Genomic DNA, 19378 nt, shown 5'->3' on the forward strand with positions numbered 1-19378 from the left:
CGCTCCTTTCTTGCATTATAAATTGTATTAGAATCATAACTATAGTGTTGCTGCTTGCTGATTTGAACATACTTTATCATTAACAATTTGTAACAGTAAAGTGGTTTCAAACCAGGATATGAGCATATACCAGTATTACCATATGATGTGAGGTGGCGGTAAGCCAGAACATTCACAGGGAATCGTGATGTCATCGCCATCAACAGCCTTATAGATGACCCCGTCAGGGAAACAAGTGAGGTCTGAGAGAGGGAGACCATCATTACTAATCACAGATTAGACAGAATAAAGAGCTTGAAGATGAATCTGAGTCCACATGAAACACACCAACGACATAAAGGAAGGTGTAGTGGCAATTCCTTTTGTTTGACAAACCAAACATCCCACAATTAAAAGTCCACAAGCCACTGCTGCACTGAGATAATATTTCGTACGCAGGCAAAAGAAGTCCACTGTCCAAACTTGAAAGTTGCGTTTTTATGGTTTATTCATCCAGTTTGGCAATAAGATCCATTTTTTTGTTACTTCCTGCTGCTTCTCCTGCTCTGGTAAAAAAACCATAGGCCCACCCCAGTGCATGCTGGTCCTATACCAATGTCCTTATTTATAGAAACAAAATGGCCCTACAGCTCTTACTGACTGATTTAACAAGGTAAACACCAAACAAACAAAACATTGAAACAAATATTAACCTACAAATAAACTTGTAAATAAACCCAAAAATGTAAGTAAACTAACAACAAACTTTAACAAATTTCAAAATAATAAAAATAAAGAACAAATAGCTCCAACAGAAGGCATTGATGACGATGGAGCTGTGCACATTAGTGGCATCGGCTGTGTCTCCAATGCTAACGTCTCTCAGTATCATCAACCCGCTCGTTACACTGCGCCGAGGCTCGTCATCCACTTCTACGAGGAGTGAGGGGGAAGAAGTGAAGAATAGGTCAATAATGTGAGTTTCTCACACAAAAATATTTAACAGATAAACTGTGGTCTAGTAAGATAAGCAGCAGCTGGTCCGGGGTCCTCCCTCACTTCCTCTGCTGAGATCTTATGAATTATTACCTTAGGACCTAAAACTTAGCAACACAGCCACCAGGTCGAAAGAGACAGACATGTATTTTGGCAACTCTAAGTTTTTTCTTTATAAGACAATACAATCAGACTCAAAGTGCAGCGAGAGGAGGTTTCACTGATCTGGTGATCTGTAGTAACTGAAACAGAGTAGTTTGGTCACGTGTTTGGACCCAGGTCATAAACTGCAAACATTAAATAAGGATTGACACCAAAATGTTTATAAACATTTGATTTATTTATTTAATATTAAACCTAAATCACAATTCATTTAGAGAAATGAAGCCCCAAATTTCTCTCACACAAACTTTTTAAGTAATCAGTTTGCTCATCAAGGACTTCGTTCTATGGCAACACTTCAAAGACAAAACCAAAAAAGTCACTTGCTGTACCTGTGAACAGCTGACCGTTGATTCTCCAGGTGATGCTGGGCCTCGGGATGCCGTCTCACAGTTTTACCCAGAGTGTACATCCCGTTCTGGGGCTCCTTCACCCAGTAAGGAGCCGCTGGAAAAAGAAGCAAACATTTAGCAATACAATAGAACAAACACATAGAAAATAAACTAGTCAGTGATAGATAGCACATTGTTGAATAAGCAGCAACACAAAGGCTGTGTTATGGTTTAATCTGAGCAATGAATCCCACATTTTCTGCCATGCCAGGAAATGCATCCTACAATTCTCAAAGTGCATTTTGAGAATTGTAGATCCATTGTTGTGGATTATTGTTATGTAAATGACACTACCTCGGCCTCTGCCAGGTTTTAAAACTGTTTTGTTAAAACCTGCACCCCTTAACATGGAAATCACGTCTTCACGTTCAGCAGAGCATCATAACCAGACTTGTTTGTTCCTGTGCGCTCAGCTCAGCAGCCTACCTTCCACAGTGACTGTGAAAAAGTGTGTGGTGGAGTCGTGGGTGTTGGAGGCGTTGCATTCATATTCGCCAACATCCTCCAGGGTGATGCTGTCGAAGTAAAGCCAGCGGTCAAAGTTAATAACATGAGCAGTTGTGTTTGCCAGGACACCATCCTTCTTCCATTCCACCTTAGGAGTGGGCCTGTAGAGACAGACAAATATAAGAACAGAGAAAGAAAAGTGTGACTGAGACAGAAGTGAACACGGAGGTAAAGATGTTGTTGGGATTCAGAGATTCTTTTATTGCTATCATATAATCTGCCTTATGATAAATGCATTAATAACATGTTTTACAGTATTATTTTATCAGTAATATTTCTTACAGGGTTCATATTGCATTGAATATGTTTGTCATCACATTCATTCTATTCACAGGTTGAGTTCATTTTATACACAATGCATATCTGTGCTTGTTTAGAGTTGATGTTCCATCCAAGAGGGTTTTAAGCTTCACTGGTGAGAGTGTCCAGGTGATACATGTTGAGGGAAGATGAGAACATAGCAGGTTAATTGCATGCATGCTTACAATACACATATTAATCTAGTAGCAGGCCTGAGCGAAGGCCCAAGTGTCTTCTGCTTCTTATTTGAGACCTGCGCCAATTCAGTCTACTTAGTGATTGATGACGAGGGTCCATTATTAGCTCTTAGACACCCTGAAGCTTGAAGTTTATTACCTTAAAAGGCAGGTGTTATCAAAAAGAGAAGTTACATGTCTGTTTATAGTTATTAGAGATGTACATGATGTACTCTTGTCTGTAAACAATGTATTTTTGACCTGTATTGACGTGTATGTGTGGGCGTTAATTTTCTATGCTATAAAACCAGCATTCAATGTATTTTTGTCAGAGGAAGACATATGCTGATGTTTCCTCTCCGGTGTTAATAAACTCATCGTTTGATTGCACTTTTCTGGACCCTCCGTCGTTTGTTGTCTGGTCTCCAGTTGATCGATCTCGCTTCAATGTGGATGAACAGAAGGACGAACACAAGAGAAAGTAGAGCTGAATGAACAGAGACTGCCCTAAGATTGATGTAATACACTTGGATCAGTGGTGTAGTGGTTAACACAAATGCCCAGCAGGTTTGCATCACCCATTCACACATATGTGAATATGTGAAGCCTTATACTCTGCAGATAGAACTGGCTATAATGGCGTAGATCAGGGGTAGGCAACTCCTGCAGGTTTTAGATGTGTCCTTAATCCAGCACAGCTGATTCAAATGGCTAAATTACCTCCTCAACATGTCTTGAAGTTCTCCAGAGGCCTGGTAATGAACTAATCATTTGATACAGATGTCTTGACACAGGGTGAGATCTAAAACCTGCAGGATGCCGGCACTCGAGGCCTGGAGTTGCCCACCCCTGGCATAGATCATCACCACCTGAGCTAGTGGGTGAAGTTGGGAGATATTAATTAAATATTGTTGGCTTAGATTCAACAACCAGCCTCCTGGAAAGGGGCTGGACTCCACCTGGAGGCCACCTGTGGTCCCATTTATATCACCACAGATTAGTGACTGCATGTTGGCTGTTTAAATATTGATTTTTTTCCCCTAGCAGTTTGATTTCCTGGGCTTTCGAGTCAGGTTACAGGTCCTGACTCTCATTCACGGCTGCGTGTCAAATGATAATTCAGGGTGCTCAGCAGAGGTGGGTGCCTGTCCTTCCCAGGGACCTCAGTGCTGATGTAGGCAATGAGCCGGTCACCTGGTGTGACCTGGAGGAGGGTAGCCGATCTATTCACCTGAGGTGAAAACAGCAGACTGCTGACAGGTGCGAGCAACCAAACAAAATGCAAAAACTTGGATGTTTCCAACTGGAAGAGCTGGAGGAAGTGGCTCAAATATCACAGTCAAAACGAGGGAGGAAAAGCCCCACATAAGTAAACTGTGTCAGGCTGACATGCATGACACATGTGCTGCATGTACACAAGCACACAAACACAGATACTTACAAGCCACTGGGCAAACATTCAAGTGTGACACTGTGACCCCTCAGGCCTATAACGCTGGAGAGACTGCCAGTGGGATGGAAAAGTTTGGGTTTTCTGCCAAGAAGAACGTCACCTAGGCAAAGTGAAATGAAAATGAGGTCAGTGTGCATGATCTTGCAAAAGTTTGCACACACAACATTTTGTAAACAACCTCATTGTATCTGGTAGATTACTAAGTTATTAAATAAAACTTTGTGTGACAGTGTGTTCCTGGATATATGGTTGGCACACACATCACCAGAGTGTAACTGAAGGTGTTTCAATTATTGATTGAAGAAATACAATCAATGGACACTGTGTCAAATTTACCATTCAACTGCTCAGCAAATATCCAGTTACTCATTTAATGCATTTACAACCTGCTGAAGTTCTGTGAAGAATTGGGGAGAAAGGTGATTGAAGTAACTTTAACCGGGCTGCTCTGAGTATTTTAGAAACAGCTGATCTTTAGGGTTTACAAAGAATGGTCTGAAAAAGAGAAGAGAGCAGTTCTCTGGGTCAAAGTTCATTTTCTTCATCTGGATGCAGCATTTTCAGTGGGACAGACATTTCATCCTTCATCCTAGTGACCTCTTCATCTGACTGGCCTCCTCAGCTTTATAAACAGTACAGAGACCAAAACTAACACCACTGTCTAACATTGAGCCACGAGTTCAGTTTCATGATTGTTCATGGGAAAACTGCCATGATGATTAGGCAGTTGTGTAGAGTTTGGCTGTGAAGTGTTTTACCTGTGCGCTCACTCGGCTTGACAGAGAGGGAGACAACAGTGGCAGGGAGAATAGTCCTGGCCTCTCTGTACTGGGCGTGGCAGATGTAGTCCTCTTTGCTGTCACTCGTCATCAGGTTCGCGAAGTCAGTGGCGGTCCTAGCCTGTTTGGCGCCCCCCCCCCACACGCACACATAAAACATATTAGGGATTGTACATTAACATAAAACTCTTGTCGGAACCATACTGAATTTCACCAGAGAAACACACACACACACACACACACACATATATGAAGAGAGAGAGAGTATGCATAGTATGCAAACGGCCACCAAACAGCCATCATAATTCGTCGTACAATGAGAACAGGACAAATCAACATAATGTATTGTTTGGAGTTTCGTCTGTTACTGTTACTATTTTTACCATTTCTTTTTGGAGCAACTGTAACCCACATTATTTCCTTAGGGATTAATAAAGTATTCTGATTCTGATTCTGATCGTTTCAGGATGACCTGCCATTATCCAATGACACATCTGCTTACCTGTATCTTTTGCTCGTTTCTCCTCCTCTTCTTTTCTATTTTTTCTAAACTGAGCACCTGATGGCTTTCAACTTTTCTTGTCCATCTTCCTCTATATACTGGACTGTATGTAGCGGAGGTGACAATAAAGTTTACTTTGACTTCAGCAGCGAGCAGGCGCACCGAGGGCTCTCGCGCTCACTTTTCGCGTATAGAATTTCGAAAAAACCTCGGTGCAAATTATAAGTCTGTATCATGATGTCTGGTGTTTTCGTGTTTGTTGTTTTGTTCTTATTTTGTTTTATTTTGCGAGTTGGTTATTAGATGCTGCGCCAGCCAGCCAGAGAATCCCCCGCCGCCCCGCCCTCTCCTCCCTGTGCCGCAAGCAGCAGGCGCACCTCGCAAACGGAGGGCGCCCTTACTCCCAGCAAATGGGCGATAGAAAACCGATCGGTGCCTATGCCATTCAATTTTTTTTTTTTTTTTTTTTTTTTTGCCGATGCCCGTGATGCCGCCCCGGGCAACTGCCCGTGTCGCCCGTATCAAAAACCGCTACTGCACGAAGTACAGCTTCCCGTCCAGGCCGATCGTCACTCTCTCACTCCGAGTAATGTGCATCAAATCTGAGCCAGGACGGGGACAGTTTAATGTAGGTGGGAAATAAAGTTCAAAACATGGAAACTGCAGTGAAAGGTAAAAATGTTTTTAATGTCAGTGTAAAATTAAATTGGTTAGTTTGCCTCAAAAATGCACAATAAGCACCTCGCTTTATTGCGCTGCAGCCTCAATATTGATAAGCTGATAACAGTTGTAGAAAAATGGAGGCAGAGTGGACATAAACAAAGAGCCTGTGTGCCACAGAGGCTGGCAGCTGATGACCGGGACAGGAAACAGATCGGCACACTCACTCGTGTTTATCCAGTGGATGCTGGGAGGAGGCGAGCTTTCTGGACGGTTGCAGGACAGAACCATACTGTCTCCCTCGAGTCTTTGCTCACGCACGACTTGCTGTTTTATGAGAACTGGCTGAGCTGAAACACAAAGCAGCAGAATACAAGTTAATGGGGTTTGGGGGAAGGCTGCTAGTGAGTCATGAGCGAGTGAAGCTGTTATGTGCTGGACTATCTCAGGGGCATGCATCCAGATCAGACTGGATTTATACCCCAGAGAAATTCATTTTTTAAATCTCAGGCGACTATTTAATATTATTTACTCCACTGCCAGACCAAAAGAAGGGTTAGCAGTTTTGGCACTTGATACCGAGAAGGCAGATTGAATGGCCCTATTTGTTCGAAATATTGGAAAGATTTAAATACGTAAAGATCCAACTATTTTTGGTTATATGATATGTTATACTGATACAACTACTAATAAAAATTACACTCTACATGGATGATGTGCTATTATATATCACCCAGCCAGAAAAAACTATTCCTGCCATAGTAGACAAAATTAAGTTATTTGGGTCTTTCTCTGGATAAATACACATACATACAAAAAATTTGAATATTACAATGTTTATTTATCGGATAAAATAAGTTAAATGTCACTGTTATTATTGTCCGGCCGGAAACAGCGGGGGTATCCAACTTCAGAGGCTGCGTCCACCTGAGGACCCGGCCTTCGCGGTCTAAGTGGGCCGGGACCCCCAAAAGCCGGATAGACCGGAAATGAGCGACTGTGAAATTGGACGGTCTAGCCTTCAGGATTACATCACGAGCTCTCTCGGTGGAGTGAAACTCTGCCGTCTGCTCCTTGCTATCTAAATATAACCGGACGCTGGCGTAGATTCTCGACCATCTAAGACTTCTGTTTAATCAGTTTTCTGTTTGACGTTTATTCAGCTGTGTGAAAACCCCGGTGAGTTTCTTTGATTCAGCTCTGAGTGGTACTGTCATGGTCTGGGTGAGTCATGGTATTTTTCCACAGCAGCAGATCTCCTCCTCTAGGTGGAGCCTCGTGCTACTCCCTGAATTCCCACCTGATGGCAATTACACCGGCAGTATATATGACCGACGCTCACAACTAGTCTTCGCCACATTATCTGCTAACCAATGCTAGTCCGTGGCCTCACATATCTCCTGTTGAATCATAGTGTGTGTACTTACCTTGTTCTCCTGTTTCTTAGTCGTTCCCGGAGCTCGTCTCTCAAACGTCGCCATACTCACTCTCCTGGATTCTAGTCTACTGCTGCCAGTAAAACCTCTGATTCATTTTGCCTCTCATCTGCCTGCCACCCAGGTACGAACCTGGTTGAGAGCCAAACCTTTTGTCCTGGTGAGTAGGCCAGCGCTGGGGTTCTATGTTGGTCCGCCAGGTGTTTGTTTCGGGCCCTAGTGCGAAGTAGGGAGGCTCGTGTGGCCCTCCATGCCCACCTCCAACCTTCAAAGGCAGGAAACAGGGGTGGATGGAAGCCCAGAGATGCCTTGAAGGGGGACAGACCTGTGGCCGAAGAGGTGAGGCTCTTATGTGCGTACTCTATCCAAGAGAGTTGTTCGCTCCAGGTGGTCTCGTGGGTGGAGGCCACACATTGGAGGGCCGCCTCGTGCTCTTGGTTTGCCCGCTCCGTTTGTCCATTTGTCTGCGGATGAAAGCCAGAAGAGGTACTAACCAGAGCTCCCAGGCCAGAACGCAACTCCTTCCAGACTCATGACATGAATTGTGGATCACGAGTCACATTTCCGGGGGTGGCGAATTGGCGAGAGAACACATTGGGTTTTATTTTACGTGATCCAGGCCTGTAGGTGATAGTGAAGTGAAAACGAGTGAAGAACGAGTGAGCTGTGCCCTTAAGCCAGTGACACCACTCCTCCAAAGCAAGCTTAATGGCCAGAAGTTCCCGATCCTCCACATCGTAGTTTTGTTCTGCTGGGAAAAGGCGACGAGAATAATACGCACAGGGGTGGAGCTTACCATTCTTTTGTTGAGAGAGCATGGCCCTCACCCCTGAGTCCGAACCGTCCACCTCCAAGATGAACTGCAGGCTGAGATCCAGTTGTGTGAGGATGGGAGCTGAGGCGAAACCCTCCTTGAGGAGTGTGAAGGCTTCCTGAGCTGGTTCAAATCAATGGAAAGGAACCTTGGGAGAAGTGAGACGGGTTAATGGCAGGGCAGTTCCGGATGAAACGGCGATAGAAATTTGCAAACCCTAAGAAACATTGGAGCTGCTTTCGATCACCGAGCTGGGTCGGCTCTAAGACTGCTCTGTTCAGTGATATAGCCCAAAATGAAACAGTGCTAACATGAAACTCAAATTTCTCTCCTTTCACAAATAGCCGGTTTTCTAGAAGGCATTGCAGGACCTGTCTGACATGACGTTTGTGTTCAGAAACTAACCTTAAGAAGATGACGATGTCATCCAGGTAAACAAAGGCGAAGTGGTTGATGAAATCCTGGAGCACGTCGTAAACCAAAGCCTGAAAGACAGCTGGAGTATTGGTAAGTCCAAACGGCATGACAAGATATTCAAAATGGCCAAGGTGAGTATTGAAAGCCGTCTTCCATTCATCCCCCTCCTTTATTCTCACCAGATGATATGCATTGTGCAGGTCTGGTTTGTCCACCATACTTCGCCTTTCCTGTTGGTGGATGGATTGGTGGATGGAGATGTGAAGGTCTGCTTACCAGGGGTACGCGCTGAGCGAGAGCTTGAGTGAGCTGGTGATTAATATGTTGCAGCATTTGCTCGTGTTGTTCCAGTGATGCTTCCGGCAGGGGCGGATCTAGAAGGGTGGCATGGGGTGGCAAGTGCCACCCTAAAATGATCCCTTGCCACCCCAAGTGCCACCCCAGTTTTGCATATGACAGTGTTGTTTATTAAAATAAGATAGCATTAACAGTTCGAGCATAGTTACAGTCAACAGTGAATATAAATGCTAAAACTGAATATATTGGATAGTGTCCCCCCGCCTCCACCATTAACAAATGGTTCAGCCCATAGCACAGAGTGGCTTTTTTCTTGTTTTCAGTAGCAAGCGATGCTTATGATTGTGCCAGAGCACATTTTGAACAACACCATGGGAATTTCGGATTTTACACAGGTGGTTGGATGTTACACTCTGGAAATGGAAGCAAGGTGAGTGTTATTAACCCTCCGTGGTCCACGGACACGCTGCACCTCCAAATCACATGACTGATGTAAGCTGACATAGCAACAAGCTGCAGCCACGCTGAGTCTCTGTTTCAGCCCACATTGAAAGTTCGGACTTCAAAATTTTTAAATTTTAATTACAGGCCAGTAAATCCAGAGTTATGATAATATATATAAGCCACGCTTTTTTCTAAATACTGTCGTCACGTTTTTGTGTAAAGAAAGAAAAAAAGCTACCTCTTTCCTATCAGTGGAAAAATGCACCATGTCGACCAAAAAGTCAACACGTGGGATTTGGTTGTTTAGGAAGAGGGGAAAGTTTTGGGAGTGACGGTAACGGCAGCGAGACAGAGCGAGCGAGAGAGAGAGAAAGTTTTTAGATGTGGGAGATTTGTGATGTTTAGTGTGGAGTGTATACTTAGTGTGTTGTGTTGTCTTGTGTAGTTGTTCTGTTGTGTAGTCGTTTTGTTTTGTGTGTCAGTGAGGGCACTAATGAATGTCACTAAGGCACATTTGCAACGTAAACACTGTCACTAAGTAGAAAACCAGCGGAGTGATACACCTGCTGTTGTCAGGCCTGCAGGTTTATCCCTGTGCTGTTCTCCTCTGTCTTTTGGTGGACAAACTTTTTTTTTTTACTGGCACTCATCATTTGTGGGGCATCTTATTGCAACACCTGATTGTTCTCTCATTTTAGTTTTAGTAATATTTTTAAATGGTTGTACAAAATGAAAAAAACGGCAGGTGTATTGGCTGCATTTTTAGAGAAATAGGTGTATATGTTTACAAAAGTACAATTTATATTTGCATTTCAAGTTATAAAAATTTACTCAACATGTCTGTGGTTTTTTTTTTTTTTACAGTAAAAAAATACTACTAGGATTTTAAGTTCTGTGTGTGATTTCAGATCAGTAATACTAATGCAGTATGTCAGTGGAAAAAAAACAACTAAATTCAGTTGAGCTGAAAAGAATGATACCAAACAAGGCAAGGGGAAAAAATCAAATGAAACAATTTGAGGGTGAAATACAAACGTAAACTCAAAAGGAGTCAAAAATGGCCGGTTGTATGTCAGACCTCAGTGGGTTAATCCAACAAATCATGAAAAATTCGGTTTAAATTTTTGTTCGTGACAGTGCAGATTTCTGACAGTTTGTATAATTTAAGCTGTAACAATGTGATTGTTTTCTAACAAAAAACAGTGAAACTTAAGTTAGACTTGTGTTTGTAAATGAACCGCCCCATGTTGTGCAGCTTTCTGGATTTTATACTTATTGGGCTACATATTTATTTATTATACAGGCTATACAGTACATAAGATCAAAACTCACATGTTTTATGTAACTAAAGTGTGTAATTATGTGGGCTACAGACAATAATTAAGTTATAGACTATATTTATATGAAAAACGTGTATACTTACTGCATTTGAATCATTTTAACCATATGTAACCACCTGCATATGTGTTTGGGGGAAAAAAAAAAGGCTTTGATTTTGCCACCCCATTTGATTTCTTTGCCACCCTCATGCCACCCTAAGAAAATTTCTCTAGATCCGCCCCTGGCTTCCGGTGAAGCGACGGTCTGCTGAACTTGGTCCGGGTTCGCTGAGTGCATTTCTGGCTGGATTGTTTCTGTCACAGTTCTCTGAGGACTCAAATGCGAAACTCTGATTCTTGGAATGAACACAGAATTTATTAGAAACATCAACAGGCTCAACAGTCCAGGCAACGGTGCTATATACAATGGTGTCAGGGGTAAGGGCTCTGGGAAATCCAAGGTGGGGAAGACAGGGGAAAAACACTCTCGCTCCTCTTCGGTTACACACTGCTCACCACCAGCCACTCTCCAGCCAGCCACTCTCCACTCACTCACAACTCCCCTCTTGGGAAACACAGGGATGAGTCCAGGGAATCCATATACAAGAAAATACACTTTAGCACGAGGGCACAGAATCAACAAGAGCTATGAACTGATCTTTTAAACCGGGGCTACACTGACGCGAGTCATACAACGATCCAGCGATGAGTAACTTCCTTTCCTCGGCTTAAATAATGGCAGGGATAATGAGGCGCAGGTGTTCACTCTCCACAGGTGTGTGGGCCGAGGGCAGGCACCCACAATGAGTTCTACCCCACAGAGAGAAAGAGAGAACGAGAGAGGAAAAGAGAGAGTGAGTGTCATGGTCTGCAGGGCAGACTAAAACCTAAACTGGAGAAACTAAGAACAGCGAAAACTACGACAATGACGACTGAGACGACTATAAACAAGACTTAGTGCTGGGACATGAAAGAACTATGAAACGTATACTAGAACAAGGAACATGAACTGCACAGAGTCTTGAAACCTGACATGACCTGAAGGAAGAAACACAGATGACGCCACACTGACAAAGAGAAACACGGGGCTTAAATACACAGAGGGATAACGAGGGGAACGAGGCACAGGAGGAGAACACACCTGGGAGTAATCAGACATGACAAGACCAGGGGGAAGCAGAACTCAATACACTGACATAGGACACAGACTTTCAAAGTAAAACAGGAAACATAACAGATGCAGACTTGACTAGGGGAGACAGCAACCATGGAACACAGAAACAGAAACCAAAAGACTAGAAAAGATAAACAATCACAAAAATCAAAGTTCAATAATGATACAAAAACTCAAAACACAAGGTCACTGACCCAGGACCCTGACAGTGAGAGAGAAAAACAATAATACTGCTGATCAGCTTCCTGCTGATCCACCAGGACGTGACAAAAACTGGCCTACTGCGTATTACAAAAAATAAGACTCACAAAATACCTGAATAATAACGGAAGCATGAACCAAAACACTCGAAACAGCAACTAGGAAAGCCATGGAGTGAAAAGAGAGATGACACTCGCTGTTAAAATAATAAAGAAATGAAATTATGGCCCATCAGGAAGCTGAGTTGGATTTTCTTAGGATCTCCGCTCTGCCTTTTGTGGATGACCTGGTTCTTCTGTTGGCTTCATCAAATGATGACCTCCAGCTTACAGTGGGACAGATTGGAGCTCAGAGGGCATTAGCATCTCCAAGCCTGAGACCATGGTTCTCAGCCAGAAAGAGTGCTAGCATGAAGTCAGCCTAAACTGTGGCCATGAGCTCAGGTTTGTGACCGAAGGATACAAGGTACCAAAATAAGCTTCCTTCCTTGGTGTCTGGGCTCTCCCTCACCGATAGATGAGGAGCTTGGTCATTCAGCAGGGATTCAGAGTAGAACTGACTCTTCACAAAGGAGCCGATTGAGATAGTTTGCCTTTGGGCCAAAAAACAGAATGGACAAGCTGGAGAGATGATGTCTCTCAGCTGGCTTGGGAATGCCTCAGTGTCTCCCCGGAATAGTTGTGTCCCTGCTTAGACTCCTGACCCTGCAAGACATGCTGGATAAGCAACAGAAGATGGATGGTTGGATGGATGAAAACCAGACTCAAATATGTTCCCTAAGATTTGTGCACTCAAATACAGAAACACCCCGGGACAGTCAGGGATGTTAAGAGGTTAATAACTTTGGTCAGACCTGAACTCTCTCACTCTCTCTCTCTCACACACACACACACACACACACACACACACAGAGAAATGAGCTACTAGTTAAGGATATGCGTGGTCCATGTTTATTAGTTGACAGTTGGGTTAGGCAGGTACAACATCAGCACACCTCAATATTGCAGTAACCTCCTCCCACCCCACGCACCCCGTCTCCTGTATACATATGTGTGTTTTTTTCCCCATCTACGTATAAAAAAAAATCTGCGACAAAAAACAAACAGACAGACAGGGCTGTACAGCAGAGTCAGAGCAGAGAGACAGACGGACGGGAGTGGGGGGTGTAGTTTTTCTTTTACAGGAAAATCCACTGAAAAGACCAAAACCAGTGCTGCATGTGGGTTCACTTTTTGTCTGAAAACTTTGAAAAATCAAGTTTTCTCTAGTAGCAGGATTTGTTTGTTTTTTCTTTTGACACCTGAAGTGAGCATTGAGGGGAAATCACAAGACGCCCTGTCCTAAAATGTAGGACAGGCCTGTCATTGAGTCGTAGACTTCTATACAGCCAGAGGAGTCGCCCCCTGCTGGGCTCTGGAAAGAATGCAGGTTTGAGGCATTTCTAGGTTGACTTCACCTTTTTCAGGCCCAAAAGCTGCATCGATCCTTTAGATCAGTGGTTCTCAAACTTTTTACATTATTCCCCACATGGGACAAAGAAAAATTTTCACGCCCCATCGCATCCCCATCGCGCGGCTGCGGGGGCCACTGTACAAGGGCGCATCTGCGGGACAGACGCACCTGAGCAGCATCTCCACGCCTCGCTGGGTTAAAACAGAATGAACTAGGTCCTGTTGTTGTTGTTGTTGATGTGTGTAGGCTGTAGCCGAAAAGCTGCAGCTGCGTGTGTAAGTCGACAGCCGCAATAAAGAAGTGTACTGAAGTGCGAACATGTGGCCGGGTCTCTAGTGCCCCAATCCTGGGTTTCGGCACCACTGTAAACGATGCATGACAGACCCGAGCACACGTTCGCACTTTTCAGTACACTTCTTTATTGCGGCTGTCGACTTACACACGCAGCTGCAGCTTTTCAGCGGATGTGCATATTATTAACGTAACTGCTGCGAATTTCTTTGTTCCGCCATAAAAGTGATTCCTTGGTTTTGGTCTTTTCTGCTCGGTTTGCATGAATCGCGTCGTCGGGTTTGTCTCTCTGCTCGACAAACTTTAAGAATAAGCGTCAGCTCTGGGTCCGAACACGGGGGTCCCTGTGTGTAATCCTGCGTCACATATTTTCATCAGATTGATTTTTTATTGATCAGCAGTGGCATCAGTGCAGCGTGTCCAAGGCAACGAAAAAAACCCTCTGAGCTATAAGACTGTTTCCAGTGCGGGTCCATCCAGAGAACATCATCTCTGCCATTAAACAGCTCTGCCACAGCGAGCTGTAGGAACATTTATGACATAGCTTTTTAATAATCAGTATTATTAGCTGCATTGCTACGCGTTATAAAGAAACTGAATGTGGGGGAGTGGGGATACAAACTACAAGTATAAAATCAAACAGAGCAAAAGATTAAAAAAAACAAATGGCAATTCAATGATTTTAGAAAAGAAGCAATGGAAATTAAAAAAAAAAACTGACAATCTCAAGGTTCTATTTACATTCAGAGAGCGATTACATCTGATCCTCTTTCTACTCCGCCTCCTCCCTCGCTCCGTCAGAGGGTCCGTTTTGCTACAGAGGACCCGCCATGTGGGCCTCCACTTCATGTGTTCATCAGTATATGTGTGTGTGTGTGTGTGTGTGTGTGTGTGTGTGTGTTTTGCAGTGGGCATGTGTGTGTCTAGCTGGGCCGGTTTAGGATGCTCGACATGGAGGGAATAACAGGGGGAGGCGGGTCTGCATTAACGGGGGAGGCGGGGCCCAAGCTCTTGTTGCCGTGGGGATCAGATGCCCGGCCGCTGTACTGGCCGATGAAGGAGCCGTCCTCGTTGAACTGGATGTCCACACTGTCCCCGTATTCAGCCAGAGAGTCGACGCTGCCCATCTTACTTTCCTCCAGAGACTGCTGGCTGTCCGAGCGCTTCTCATCGCCATCGCTGGAGGACGGCACAGAGACTCAGTGTAAATTCTCACAGACAAAAAAGTGAAGTCTGATAAATGAAGAAACATGCTGTGTAGCATCACACGGACACGGTGACGTCATAACTGTGTCAAATTTGTGAAATCTGTCCCAAACTGAAAATGGAAAGAAAGAAACTGCATGAGTGTAAGTACATCCTCTTTAACATTAATCATGTAAAGGACGATCAAGTTATTATAAGTATTTAAATAAAAAAATGAAATGATATAAAATAAATAATTTCCAAAATGCAGGAAAGACAAATATGAAATAACATAATATAAAATAACACATTAATAAAATGTTAATAACATGCTAATAAAATGCTATTCTTCCTGGTGTTCAAGGACTCCAGACTGATGCTGATTATGCTAATGATGCCCACTTAAACAAAAAATCAAAGAAATGCACACAGAATGAAAAGTTTCATTAAATCTGAACAGCATCACGACACAAACACACAAACACGCATGTGAGAGTTACAGAGGGGTGAACTGTCCTACCTCTCCAGGGATCTGCAGGCCGAGCATTGAAGGGAGAAAGAAAAGTGAATGAAAGGAAGGAGAGCTGCGAGCATGACGAGCTGCACGCTCAGATGAACCCGTCAAACTCGGATGTTTCAGAAACAAAACAAAAATTTAATAATTTGATTTACTGCAGGAATATTATCACTGTTTATATAAATTGCTGAGACAACACAAAGGATTTTGTGCAAAACAAAACAACACACTGACTCGAATCGTAGGGTCGCTCTGTGTTTTGTGCTCTTGCTGTATTTTGTACCTGCAGGGCCACCGTAGCACTTTGTTCTTTGTGGAAGCAAATGCATTTAAAGCATAACCTGTAATCATGAGTGACATTCAAAAAGGCCCACCTGTACTCTCCAAAGGCTTCATCTTTCATTGGTCGAGCTTCAGAGTCCACCTCCTTGCTTTCTTTGTCCTTCACTGTGAAAACAAAGAAACTTTTAACTCTGCGTTAGAGTCTGTGTGAGTCAGAGACTGTGAGTCCAGCTGCGCACCGTGCTGTACCTGCGAATCTGTCGCCCTTGCTGCATTTGATAAGGCAGAGCATGAGCAATATGAGAACCAGCAGCACGATGGCGCTGATGAGTCTGATCAGCCAGCCTTGGGTGGCGAACCTGCCGGTTATCTCTGACGGCACTGAGAGAACAGAGACAGATCATCACAGAAATGTTTGGAATGATGATTTTCCCACAGGTGGCGAGATAGTGCTAGATTTGTCAATCTGCAAAGATTGTAGCGTCAGTGTCTACTTCTCTGATCTTCTAGACAACAGATACTTTTATTAAACTGAGAAAAACAAACTCTGCATACTTACGTGGTTCCACGGTCTTTGCCTCGCCTTCCCAATAAGTGGAGTTTCCATGCACGACCCTCAGGTGGTACTGAGCTCCTGGTTGGAGGCCCGTCAGCGTATAGAAACCCTGCGTAGTGTTGACCGTTTCTGACTTCTCCCACCCACCGCCTCCTGCAGCCACACGACAGAGAAGAATGAAACATATTCCTAAAGCTGTTCCTCCTCTCATTTAATGAACTGTCATCTGATTCTTCTGCTCTTTCTAATAATTCTGCTGTGATGTTGATCCAGAGACGCTGCAGAAGCAAAACAGTGTGAAAAATCATATTTAAATCATTGGATACGCACGAAACATCAGAGAGTCGTGACAGTTTAATCTACGTGTTATCATCATAACATGTTGGGAGCTGTTTACTTGTTCTTGGTTCACTGCAGGTTCTTCAGGCTCATCTCACTTTGGATTGAACCATTAATGAGGCTGTCATGTTTTTAGACCAAAGTATAACTTCGAGAGAAAAAAGCCTTAAAAGTTTATTTTTTTGGACATTTGAGTGTTTTTTAACATTTGACTGTCGAGCCTACTCATGCTGCTCTTCGTCACTGAAGTTTAAACCTCTGTTCGATCATTTAGAGTCAGGAGTTTCAAAATAATTGGTTGAATCACCGCCGGGAACTGTTATCAAGATTGGCTGTGCAGACTCTGAGAAGGACTCAGACATGTTTTCCTTCCTTACAGCAGGCGAAGCACACGTTCTTTCAGTAACTGTCACTCTCCAGCTCCTTTATTGCTCTTTTAGAGTCATTGTCCACACATGCTCACAGCCCCCCCCCCCAAACTTCCTCTCCCTGCAATCTGTCCTGTCCTTACCGCTCTTCTTGAAGTATTGGATGTGGAAGCCGTGGTTTCGGTTTCTCTCTCCGGGCACCCAGCTCAGGTTGACTGATGTGTTACCAGAGGTTACTGTGATGTTTTTCGGAGGCTCTAGAAGGCAGAGGGGTGGAGAAAACGAGGTAAATTTGAGAATTTGGTTTTATTTCACTAAATAAAGCCGAACACTAAACGGTGTGAGGCAGAATTCTGAAGTTTCACCTCCATCAAGCAGAGTGGCTCCCCTGCGTGTGATGGGAGGGCCTTCTCCAGTCTTTGTGCGTGCTATCACTTTGAAGACGTAATGGCTGTCGCGATCCAGGTTGTCCAGCGTGATGTGCTTTACTTTGGGATCATTGACATTCAGTATCTCCACAGGACTGTTTTTGCTCTCCACCTCTACAGATGAAACACAAACCAGGCAGAACAACATGACTAAGACTGCTTGGCGACCAAACGCTGTTTCCAGAAAGTTTAATAAATAAAACTTAAAGAGGGACAAAGAAAAAAATGTGAAATCTGAGGGGAAACACCAGAAAGTAAAATTACCACAGAATTCAAGGATGAACACAAAAACCATGAGAAAAGTCACAATAGTTAAACTTCATCTTATTTTCATGACGCAGCAGGATCAGACCTCACCCTGTTGGTACTGCACTATGTATCCCTGCAGAATGCCGTTGGTCTCAGCTGGAGGGCTCCAGGAGAGATTCAGGGATTTTTCTGTCGGGCTTTCAAACTCCAGAGATGCAGGAGGACCAGGAACTGCACAAACACAGAACAGTTCCAGATGAGGTCTGTGTACTTTGAGAACTGGTCCTGAACTCTTAGACATGAATATGAATGTCGTGTCGTAAGCTTTCGGGTCACGTGCAGAGGTTGCAATGGGCTGGAACGATCAAGAACAGCATTCTGATACCTTCAAATAATTGGTAATTCAATCAGACAGCTAACTTACTACATAATGCTGCTCAGATCAGCTGACCTGTGACTGGTGGAACCTGTTAAATCGCACTTCGATCCGTGGTCACATGAACCTCAAACAGCAGCGTTTGGTTGAAACTCACCTCCCTCCGGCGTGTGGAAGCGGTGCGGCGGGGAGTGAGGACTCTCCCCTTTGCTGTTAAACGCAGTGACCGTCAGCTCATACTCAGAAAACAGTCGCAGCCCCGTCACCTCCGCTGAGGTCTTGCTATGGTCAACCTCCTCCACCTGCCAGCTGTGCTCGTCCGTCTCACTCGATTGTTTTGACCTTCCTCTCTCCTCCTCATGTTGGGATTGTCTGAGAGACCTCCGGCTCCGTTCGGCCTTGGGACCCAGCCTCTTATAGTAGATCTGAAACAAGCATAGAGAAACATGAACACACTTTATGTGCTTTGATAAAGTTACAGCTGAAAATGAAATAAAAATTCAGAACACGATAAAAACTTTTATTAGCCTGTGTTTTCATCCATTATTTTACTAATCAAAGATGTCACTCTGGACTATTTTCTGGGGTTTGAAAGATTATAAAGTTTCTCAGTATTAAAGATGTGCAGAGGCTCAAAGCCAAAGTCCAATTAAATAGTTTGAAGCATCGCACCAAGTAATAACCTGACATGAACAGAGGATTTAAACATCAAGAGCATTTCTGTGACGTGAGTCAGGTCATTAAACTCAATGAGAAGTGCTACCCTGTATCCCAGCAGCCGACCTCGGACCCTCTCGGCTTCGTTCCAGCTCACTCTGACGGTGCTGTTCATCACCGTGGTTGAAACTCCAGTCGGAGCTTCCTCTGGCTCTGAGAGAAGCAGCAAGGCATGACCATAAGAAATCAGCACAGCAGCAATGTTATTTGCAGAAACTCGCACTTTATGACTGTGTGTGTGTGTGTGTGTGTGTGTGCACAGATCTGTGACCATCTGGTTTTCTGTCAGAGACAACTTCATTACATTAGTAAATGCCCATGCTACAGTACTGATTGGTCTGTGTTGCTAAGCAATATGGTGATGTCATAATATAGCACGTGAACCTGAAACGATGAACAGTTGAACAACATGGGTCATTTTAGCCCGTTGGTAAGAACCTTTGGATGGTGTGATGTCACGTGTTGCTGATGATGATGATAAAACACTGAGCTTTCCAAAGACCAGTGAAGGCCTCAGAGCTGGAGGTAACTGAAGGAAACCGTGACGACTGCTGTGAGGAATCCCCTCGGCAGTCATCACGTTGTTACCTCCTAACTACCCTCTTACTGA

The 19378-nt window shown here is 44.0% G+C and overlaps 2 protein-coding genes and 1 long non-coding RNA gene across 3 annotated transcripts; all 3 read right to left on the bottom strand.

Moving 5' to 3' along the window:
* Positions 1-785: 785 nt before the first annotated feature.
* LOC120436933 (neural cell adhesion molecule L1.1-like) lies at positions 786-6242 on the bottom strand. The gene is made up of 6 exons (XM_039607756.1): positions 6134-6242; positions 4724-4865; positions 3954-4065; positions 1956-2137; positions 1470-1584; positions 786-912 (listed from the first exon to the last, which is right to left on the bottom strand). The coding sequence occupies exons 2-6, from the start codon at positions 4833-4835 to the stop codon at positions 903-905; spliced, it is 531 nt and encodes a 176-aa protein (XP_039463690.1). The 5' UTR covers positions 4836-4865; positions 6134-6242; the 3' UTR covers positions 786-902.
* Positions 6243-11055: 4813 nt separating this feature from the next.
* Positions 11056-11697, bottom strand: LOC120436932. The gene is made up of 3 exons (XR_005610681.1): positions 11672-11697; positions 11316-11443; positions 11056-11198 (listed from the first exon to the last, which is right to left on the bottom strand). It is a non-coding gene; the product is annotated as an uncharacterized LOC120436932 (long non-coding RNA).
* A 4816-nt stretch (positions 11698-16513) lies between these two features.
* Positions 16514-19032, bottom strand: LOC120436934 (neural cell adhesion molecule L1.1-like). The gene is made up of 6 exons (XM_039607757.1): positions 18815-19032; positions 18209-18476; positions 17784-17906; positions 17364-17540; positions 17142-17255; positions 16514-16569 (listed from the first exon to the last, which is right to left on the bottom strand). Exons 1-6 carry the CDS (start codon positions 18881-18883, stop codon positions 16514-16516), a joined length of 807 nt encoding a protein of 268 aa, XP_039463691.1. The 5' UTR covers positions 18884-19032.
* Between the last annotated feature and the right edge of the window lie 346 nt (positions 19033-19378).

The sequence above is a fragment of the Oreochromis aureus genome, unplaced genomic scaffold, assembly GCF_013358895.1.
Source record: "Oreochromis aureus strain Israel breed Guangdong unplaced genomic scaffold, ZZ_aureus HiC_scaffold_362, whole genome shotgun sequence".
Classification (NCBI taxonomy): Eukaryota; Metazoa; Chordata; class Actinopteri; order Cichliformes; family Cichlidae; genus Oreochromis; species Oreochromis aureus.